Here is a 10046-nt window from a genome sequence, read left to right as displayed (position 1 = left end):
CGCAGCGAGACGGCGGCAGCGGCGCTGCGCGGCTCCCCCTCGCTCCCGGCCGGGTGCGCGCGTGAGTGAGTATCCGCCCCGGCTGCCCGCGCCGTTACCACAACAAAGGCGGCGGCGGCGGCGCTCCCCGGGGCGCCGGCGGGCCTGGCGGCGGCCGCGGGGCCTCGCTGCTCGGCGCCGGCGCCGCCTCCCCCCGGGGGCGCCCGGAGAGACGGGGGGCGGCGGCGGCGGCCCGGCGTCTCCCTCCCCTCCCGGGCTGGCTTTTGCCCTCAAATTCCCGATCAAACGGGAGGGGAGAGACCCTTCTCTTTATTTGTTATTTAATCTATTTCTGAGCGGGGATTTCGCTGCCTGCCGCCTCGGGTCCCTGCCCGAGTGACGCGTACGCAGGTGTCTGCGGAGCGCGCTGCGCTGGGCTCGGAGGCCTCCGCCGGCGCCGCGCGGCTCTGAACCGCGCCGTAGCGCCGTGTCCGCGCCCCGCCCGCGTCCCGCGGAGGCGGAGCGAGCGAGCGCAGAGCGGCTTTGCGCCGGGGGCGCCGCGCACGGGCAGGGGCAGGGGCCGCGCGGGTGGCGAGGCAGCGGGCGTGTGCCCCGGCCCTGAAGGTGCCGCGCTGAGGGGTGCGGGGTGGCGGGGAAGGACGCCGGGAAGCGGTGCTTGAGTAGAGTTAGAGAGTGAAACACTTCGTAAAGCGCTCGCGTGCAACGCGCGACTGTTAGGTTCAAGCAGTGGAAATTAAGTCAGCCAAAGCGATTGTTGTAAACAGCTTAAGCTCGAGTGCGGTAAATCATCTCAATAGTCGTGTCTCCGTTTCTGAAGTTTCCCCAGGGCGACAGCGTTGTGACTCCTGCTGCCTGGCACAGCGCTGCCTTCTCCACCGCCAGCTCCCCGGAACGGGCAGTAGCCTGGAAGAAGGAGCAGCCCCCAAATCTGTGGGGCACCCGCAGAGTCGTGTGGCACCTGCAGACCTCCAAAAAGCCCCCCAAAAGGTAACGGTAGCTCCTGAGCTGCTGGAGCAGGTATTCTTTGGGCTGCATCTGCAGTAAAGCAGAATACTGAATTCAATCCTGATGCATCTCAAGGATGCCGTACAATAAACAGCAGTGTATGTCATGCTTGTAAAGCCCTCTTTGGTCTGGAGTTTTCACAGCATGTTAAAACCATGCTCAACTACATTTGAAAATGTTAGTTTCTTTATATCACAGTGTTATTTATGGTCATGTGACTTTTATGGCTTGCTGAAGTTTTTCCCCTGATGGTTCTGTTAAACACGATTTTCCAGAAGATGGTTTTATTGTAGTATGCAAAGGACTACTGCAGAATTGCTAGTTCATATGTCTCCGGATGGCTATATCAAAATGGGTAAATATGAAGGTATGATATAATTAAGGCTAATCTCAATGTTTAGTTTTCAGGAGATGTTTGCATTTGTTCATTCTTACTATAAAACATATATCAAAAATATCTAATTGTTTGCATGTTGATATTTAGTTTTAGAATCAGAAATACTTCTATAACCTTCGGTTAAATTTTCTATGCGACATTCATGCAAACATAGCAAGAAAAGTGTGTGGGATGCAATAAATATAACAAATGGATAGCAGTGACAAACTTCTGTATCTCTGCTTTTGTCTGTTATGGTGTGTTCAATATAGACTATCAATCAAGTGCGTTGTGCAAATTCTTGCTTCCATGAAAAAATAGTTAATCTCTCCCTTGTATAGAAACTTCTTGATAGAAACTAGTCATTGTTCAGGGCTGTCAATGGAGGGAGAATAAAGTTCCATTAAAAAGTGAAATTCTTCAGAGAAGCTATTTGAAAACAAAAATGAGGTCATCATTACTAGAAAATTATTCACTGGCCGCTAGCTTAAGAGTGGGTTTGTTAAATAACCAGTCTCTAAAACTTTGAACTCAGCTTTTGGAATGCTTCAAGTTCTCCTACCGCTTTTTTTCCGGTTTTCCTGTTGTGCGCATGTTTTTCCTTTGTATTTTCTGTGTCTAGATAATCCTTGCAATGGTGTGGAATGGAGACCAGAGGAAAAAGAGACCAAACTATTTGGGGACATACTATTCCTTTTTTCAGGATTCTGAGCTTGTATAACCTTCTTGGTTTTGTTTTGGATTTCTTTCTGTGCTTACCCATGTTTAAAAGGGCATTCAGAGGGTCCCATGTTTCAACATAAGTCTTACATAAGTTCAGAGGACTATCAAGACTGCAGAGCCTTTTGAGGTTTCAGAAGTGCATTTGGCCAGTCCCTTCTAAGACTTGTCCCAGCAAGACATGCAGGTGCTTCTCCAAGGAGTCTTTCAAAATTCACAGGATAGGTGGTATATGGTTTTCTGTGGCATAGGTGGGAGGAGCGTTTACAAGGTTTTTAAAGTCTACCCAGCTGGGAGTTGGATGATAAAATAATAAGTCACAAATCAGAGATGGGTATTTGTTATCTTGAAGTGTTTCATTTTAATAACATAATAAACACTAGAATCCCAGGAAACCCAGAGTTACAAGGAATTTTAAAGAAAGCTCAGTGTTTTGAGCACTTTATCTGTGTTTTGTACAAATATTTCTCATCTGAGGACATGAGCAAGTCATAAAAAATATAGTACAGAAAAGGATCTCAAGAGGCCTTTACCTCGTTTCCACCCTACACACGCTCAGAGGCAAAATACATATACTTGGACTGTTCCTGATTGATGTTTGTTTAAACTCTTCTTTGTGTACCAGTTTAATGACTGAATTTCTGTACTTTTCCCTGCTCACCTGTACCAGTCAGTGCTTCTTCCTTTCGTATGAAAACATCTTCACTGAAAAATGGATTTCATCTTGTCAGATCTTCAGTGACTGTAGAGAATGTGATCGCTATATCTGTAAAACTATATGTGTATTTCCCAAACTGTGATACAGGTGTTGCCATGCAGACACAGAACTCAAATCTTTTTGATCTGTGTGGGAACACAACTATGCAAAGCATTGATGGAAATACTGATGGCATGGCTATGCATACAGTCAGGTCGATAAGCACTCTAAATCTGTAACGTTAGAAGCATAGGTAAACTTATAGTTCAGTGAGTTTTTCTGGTGTTGGAGACAGTTCATATGTTGTGTCACTTGGTAAGGATGGCCTGGTATTCTAGAGTACGTTTTGATTTATATGTTGCTGAGCTCCATCAATAGTTTGCAAAATGGTACGGTTGCTTCTTCTGTGGTCCTGCCATCTATTTCTGGGACTAGCACAGAGCTAAATCTGGGAAATGCCAAGTTAAATGGCATGTGCACCCATAATGGGCGGTCAGCTCTTGGATGAAAGTTTCAGTGCTCTTGACCTGTGTTATGGCTTTATTCCTGATCTCTGGCTTCCCAGCAGTATTGGATGGGTGTCTGTAGACCCTAAGCATTTCTGAGACATACCTCTATTGTTTGCGGCAATGAGGCAGGAGCACAGACTGGACACAACCGGTCTGGTACCACTGGAGGATAATGGGGAAAACATTGAACAAATATTGGTGAAAGAATTGCTGTTTCTCACTTCTGGTCTGTGATGAAAGAGGGGCTGATGTCGTGTATCAAATGTGGAATGATCAGTGGTGGTTTGAAAGCTTAAAGAGGTGTAAAGTGATCTTCACTGAGACCTGGGCCACCTCTCACTGTGTCTGAGGCTGTTGATCAACATGGAAGCGCTGCTGCCGCGGAGCGGGAGAGCGGTGTCAGTTGTCATTTCGAAGCCAGCAGTGCCCCACTTCCAGGGGTTTACAGCAATTGCTCCGTTTAGTCTCAGCAGATCCCTAGCTGGAGCTGATGTTCGAGTGGTATGTTTGGCTCTTGAGGAGAGCACATACATTTGTGGATAGCCTGGTTGAATGCGTCTTGCGTAGATGTTTGAAATCTTAGAATTGAGCAGAAATATTCTTAATAGATTTGCACCAGAATGCCTCAAGCAGTGTGTGGCAACAGAGCTGTGAGAAATTGAGCTGGCTGGCTGGGTGGGATCACTTCTGCTTGTGAAGATGGAGGGCCTTGTCATGAAGGAAATCCTTCTAGATCCAGTTGTCATCCTTCTAGAAACTACAGTTACTTCTGTGAAGCAGTGTATGATTCTCTGTTTATACTTTTGAATTTTTTGTAAGCTGCTTCTGTTTGGTCTCGGTTTGTAGAATTTGCTGGAGATTTCCTTGGGATTCTCAACAGTGATCCAGTAGCCATGGCATGCTTAGACAGGTCTGACAGGCAGCATCACACCCATCATTTAACCTCAGTGGCCTCCCAACCAGCCTTTCCCCTCATAAGAATGAGATTTTTATTAAAGATCAAAAGAAAATCAACTACTTCCTCCCAAATTCCCTGGGAGCTGCTAAAAGCCCTGGCTTCTCGCTTGCTTCCTCACAGTGCACGTCACTGTGGCTAGGCCTAGTACCTTTTCCTTTATAATCTTGAGTATTCCCTGGCCTCCAGGAGAGCTTGAGAGAGGGCTTGCCACCAGGAGCTGTGGCCTGCTCAGCCATCTGCATTGCTTTTGTTTGAGGGGGAAGTAACAAGGTGACCTTTGTTAAAGAACAGAAACATTTAATGACTGTGTCAGTGAAGTCCTGGAGCTACAGATTCACATCCCTCAACATAATGTATTTCAGCTGTTTATAGTAGGGGAATGGCTTATTCTTGATCCCGGAAGAACTTTTTTTTTTTTTTTTTTTTTTTTTAATTCCCTGTACATTAACTTTAGGGCCTTTGCCCTGCAGTGATCTAGGGCTTTCCTGTGGTCATGTGCTTTTCATCTGCTCTAACAGATGATGGCAATTGATATTGTTACAGGATTTCCTAATGCCCATTTGCTGAACTGAATCCTTGCTTTAAATAGGTAAGAGACTCTGGACTTTCTGTTGGGACCATTTTAAAGGGAACCAAAGTACTTTGGCACATCTCCAGTGGGCTACTTCTGGTCAGAGATAGTCAGAGATGCTGTTCTGAAGGCTGATCCATCACAGGCTTGAGAGTTGCTGGAGTACATCTTACAGCATACAGAGACAAGTTGTTACCTTAAAGTGTCCAGCAGAGAAAACCGGGGACAACAGGAAAAGGGGCAGCAACAGCCGGACATATTGACCGCATAGATCGGAGGTAGCTGGCCTTTCCTCCTTTCGCTTCTGGGCTAAGAGGAAAAAAATGGTGAAAGGCATTGGAGAGCCACTTGAGAATCAATTGGACAAGTGATTTCAGATGCACTAGTAGTGCAAATAGTAGTTCTGTTTTGAGCTTGAATTAGGTCATGTCAGATTTGGCATGTGAGGGACAAATGGTGGTTCTGTTGCCTTTTCAGAGTGCTCATTTTGGGTCACTTGGTTCAGACTCAAGTCTGTTACTGTCTTATCAGTCAACATCCACAACCAGTTTATCGTCAATCAGCAGGAAATGCTTATGTGTAGGTTCTCATCTGAGCAAAGGAATTCAAGCTCGCGTCATTAAATCTAGGCAGTTATCAGCAGTAACTTGGTTACCTGTAACTGGACAGAGCCAGATTTTTCTTGGAGATGCACAGTAAAAGGATAAGATGCGACAGTTGCAGGTTGCAACATGGGAAATTCTGGTTAAAGAAAAAAAATTCACAATGAGGGTTGTTAAGCACAGGAACAGGTGCCTGCAGAGGATGTGAAATCTTTGTCCTCTGAGTTTTTTCAGAACTTTGCTGGGCAAGACCCTGAGCAAAACTTGATTTAACTTTGAAGTTGGCCCTGCTTTGAGCAGGGGTCTGGACTAGACAACCTCCAGAAGATCCCTTCCAACCTAGTTTTTTGATCTAATTCCAGCTCCTGTATCTGCTCTGCTGTGTTTTGCAATATGTAGCATAGTAACTTGCTTGTGCCTCAGTCTGCCCTTCCATCTCAGGGTGTAGAAACAAGCCCAATGGAGGGTGTATAAGTGTGTGGAGGAGCAGAGCTTGGATAGGTTTGTAGTGCTGGACCTTAATCTGAGCTGGGGCTGAGGCCTTACATCTTGCAGGTTGGTCATGAACCTCTTAGTTTGGATTGGGGAAAATATGGTAGACAGGTGAGGGTAACTGGTACCCAAGTCTGGAGGGCATGAGGTGCGCCAAACAGCGGTAGCAGGTCCTGTGCTCTGAGCTTGGAAAATTAGAAGATTACTAAAACCACGAGGAAGGCAGATTGTTTCAGTCAGTGGGGGTTTCCCCTGAAGGGAAATAGTTTCCTGAGAGATATTCTTCCTCCTCTGCATGCTCTGTTGTTTTCAGTAGCAAAATTAAAATCTTTAATTAAAGAGGAGGGAGATAGGGTTGGGTATGCATGGTTTGGCACGTGGTTGGGAGCAGCTGTGCTAGCTGATCTTTACCGCTGTTGTTGATTGTATCTGACAACAAACTAAGTTTTAAAACATATTTTAAGAGTTAAGTTTTTCTGTGTTTTCCCGCTTTTTAAATTTAACAAACTCTCAGATGTTGCACTTACCTAATCTTACAATTTTTATTGCTCTCTTCTGAACTTCTTTCAATTTGTCCCCCCCCCCTTTTTTTTGTCAGCCAAAACTGAGAGAGGGATGGGTTTGAACTAGTGCTCTTTTACGGGTAACTCGTTTACTGATTGTCATTTATGAAAGTGGTGGTCAAATGACAGGTTTTGCCTTTTCTCGCCCTCAAAGCGCACCATACAAAGCGGTGATTTGGCATTCAGCATTACTAAGGGAGCAGGACCCCTGACAGAGGGGGAGCAATGAGTAAAGAGAGTCAGAGGACTTTGGAATTTCCTAAAGAACATCTGCCATTGAAAGTATAAAACCTTTAATTAAACACTTTTGCCTTCTAACCATTTAGCCCGCAAACACTTGTTTCTGCTCCCTGAGATTAGGAGGGTGGGACCCAGTTCTGAAGAGGGAGGAATTTCCAGCTGAAAGGAGAGGTGTCATGTGTGGGAACAGTAATTGTTTGTACAGGCTGGGGAAGAAGTTGCTTGATTGGTTAGTTCTTTCCAAATCAATTATAGATTGTACTTACAAAGCAAAATTAATAACCCTAACCAAGAAGGTGCCTTAATGGAGCTGAATACAGCATTATTATTGCTTCTGGTACTTTGCATGTGTGTTTGTGAACACATCCTAAAATGATGTCCTTGCCCCTTTTTGTTGCAGGGAACATGCTGTTGACTCATCTTGAGTGTACTATAGCTGTGCTGTATTATGGCCTCTGTGGTGACGCACAGTATGCACAAAATAACATCAGAAACTTCTGATTCAGCCCACAGCATGCTTAAGGGGCTTGTTTTCTCTTTTTAAATGCCAAAATCTTAAGAAGTCTTGAAAGCACTCAGGGCCTTCAGAGGATGCAGAGCATACCAATTCCCAGTATGTGGTGGTGCATTCTGTATGCTGGTAATTTCTTTCAGGTGCTACTACATAAAGAGGAAGGGTGGATTTCTTTCCTGTATGAACCATCCTATTTCTTGATTATGAAACTAGAGTGATTAAAAGAACAGAGAAGAAAGTAGATCACTGCTTGCACTTTAATGCAGAATGTTTTCTTTTTTCATGTGGTTTATTTCAGTACTCTCTGATTTGCATATTTTCAATTCTCTGCATATAAAAAAAGTGAGAGATTGATTAGATAACTAGATAAGTTTTAACCAAAGTTAAAATACTTCGAATCCTTTACAGGTACTTAATGTACTTCTTGAGCTTCGGTTTCTAACGTTCAAAAAATGTTATCAAAAGGCACATTCAAACATGGAAACACTAGTTGATTCTCTGTTCTAGCAGTGGATAGCTCAGTAGAACTCTGCACTTCCCCCAGAAATAAAATTATGTTCTGCACAGTGTATAATGTGTGCGTGTTATTAATTTGGGCATGGCTTATCTGCAAAATTCCTTCTTCTCTGTAACTTGGCGGATTCCAGCTCCCTTAAAGGCATTCTAGAATGATGCATGAGGGGAACAGGAACAAAAAAACCCATCCCTTCATCTGTTTCCTCTTGTTATCTTTAATGGAAACTACAAAATTAATTAATGTTTAGTTTGTGAATGATTAAGAATATCAGTGAGAGAAATTGGCCAAAGCAGCACAGCTGTTTTTCATTAAGAGGAAGGCTAAAGTATTTAAAGGATTGTGCCAGAAAAGTGGAAGGAGCATTTGGGAATGAAATGACTTGTGTTACCACTGCTGCTCCTTAGGCAGAGTTAGTTTGCTAAATTGCAGTTTTATTGGTAACAGTGGTTGTCCATTAATTAGTTATTGCCTCAGTCTTAATGTCAAATGGCTCACTGGCTGGTCAGCTCTTTGTAAGTCATGCAGGGTGGGAATATGCATGCTTCTTGGCTGGTCCTCAAGGTGGAAAGCAGTGTGCAGGCCCCTTGCTATCTTTTGTCACCTCTACTCTGCTGCCTTGCCACTGTCTTAAGCTAATTTTCTTCCCCCCTTAAGAGACTGTGTTCAGCAAGAGACATCTGAGAAGTCTTAGCATGACCATATATTATATTATGGCCCACAAAATACTATTAGTTTTGTCTCGTTTGCAGAATAGGGTAGTGATACGTGTCCGTGTATATTTAGTTTACCTAAGTGTCTTATACTGAACAGAATTTTGTGTTTTGAGCTGGTCTGCCTCCACCCGCAAGTCTGCTTTTGCCTAATCCCCTTTGCCCTCATGTGTACAACAATGCTAACAGGACATCAAATGCTACGTGCTTGAGACAAGTGAAATATGCTACATATGCCTACTGTTACCAATTGGTCATCATTAATCTATTTGAAGCTACAAACTGGAGGGATGCTAATGCATTAAGTATCATCATAAAAAAGGAAGATTTGCATTTAAATTTTAACCCTATACTTGCTATTTCATTTTCTTCATATAATTGACTTTGCCCAAGTCATACTGCTAAATAAATAACGCATGTTCTATAGTCTACAGGTAATGCCAAACAATTCTGTCTCGTTCCCTTCTTTTTTGGGTTATATGAGATAGAATATGAAATGTAAATAATGCCATGTTGTTTCCTTCTGATTTTTTTTTCTAATTGTACAGATTTTGATATATTAAAATGCATTGTCCTTTTAGGAATCTGTTCTAGGAATGCATGCGAGATGGACATTGCAGACTGTACAAGCTGCCTGAAGCCAGGGATCATAGGAAGTGACATGCACACAAAAAGGTTTCCAGATTCCATGTAGAATTTAAAATTAGGAGTTCCCAGGTGTTTTATTCTGCTTGTATCCTAGTTCTGTTGCACTTGCAGCAGTTAGGTGCTTTGAAGAATCTTTTTATGGCACCAAAGTTGACCTCTGCTTTTATTGTTCAGTAGTGTTTTCATCTTTATACAATATCTAACCTTATTAGGTCTCTTCACTTTTTTTGGCTTTGTGGATCTTAAAGCCACAGGAGATTCCACACCTTCTTACTTCTCAAACTGCTTTTAAATTTCATGTTGTCCTTGTGTGGCAGTGCATAATTTCAAATCCCCTGGAGCTGAGCAGTATTTGAGAAGCAGCAAGAAAACTGAACACCACAGACCTTACAAAATTCTGTATTCTATTGAAATAATTTGAGCTGGAAGCTTTCCTGGGAATAGACTTGCAGTTCCAAAGCAAGCTTAGGAATTCCCTTCTTGCCTCTGCTTGCCATGGTAACAAATTATATGTGGTTTAAGGGAGAACTTCCTTCTTTTAATATATACTGGTTCTCTTGTCTTGCATAGTTGCTTCCACTAGCTTTGTTCTTGGTGTCCTTGGGTCTGCAGAATTCTATATATTTACTGACTGCAGCTTACAGAATTTATGTATAACCTCTTGTAGATAGTAGGAAAAAAGTGCTCATGTACTGGCTATTTTTGTTTGGTGGTGGGGTTTTTTTTTTTCATTTTAACTCTGTGTGTATCCCATTGAGTAGAAAGTTTCAGATTCCTCCCCACCCACCCACACATGCATGACTTGCATAGGATCTAACACTACATCTATTTCTGCAAGAAGTACGATGCAGTAGGATCAGATCTGTAGAGTGTTACAGTTAGGTGCTGAGGACCTGTGTACACACTCTGTATGCTTTTGGGGTT

At 43.4% G+C, this 10046-nt stretch overlaps 1 protein-coding gene across 4 annotated transcripts in view; it reads left to right on the top strand.

The window, feature by feature from the left end:
* The window catches only part of CFAP97 (cilia and flagella associated protein 97), a 38464-nt gene continuing 28418 nt past the window's right edge, over positions 1–10046 (top strand). The window contains exons 1-2 of one of the 4 annotated variants that reach the window (XM_067297976.1): positions 1–65; positions 818–987. Coding sequence is in view for 3 of the 4 variants with exons in the window: in XM_013942128.2 (XP_013797582.1) it covers positions 2283–2288 (6 nt within the window). In the remaining variant the exon portion in view is untranslated. Of the gene's footprint in view, positions 66–817; positions 988–2207; positions 2289–10046 lie in introns of those variants that run through there. The other 3 variants (XM_013942128.2, XM_013942126.2, XM_013942130.2) reach the window with 3 other exon arrangements.

Source organism: Apteryx mantelli, chromosome 5, assembly GCF_036417845.1.
Source record: "Apteryx mantelli isolate bAptMan1 chromosome 5, bAptMan1.hap1, whole genome shotgun sequence".
NCBI classification, from domain to species: domain Eukaryota; kingdom Metazoa; phylum Chordata; class Aves; order Apterygiformes; family Apterygidae; genus Apteryx; species Apteryx mantelli.
The sequence above is the reverse complement of the archived record's forward strand: the minus strand, read 5'-3'. Positions and strand labels throughout refer to the sequence as shown.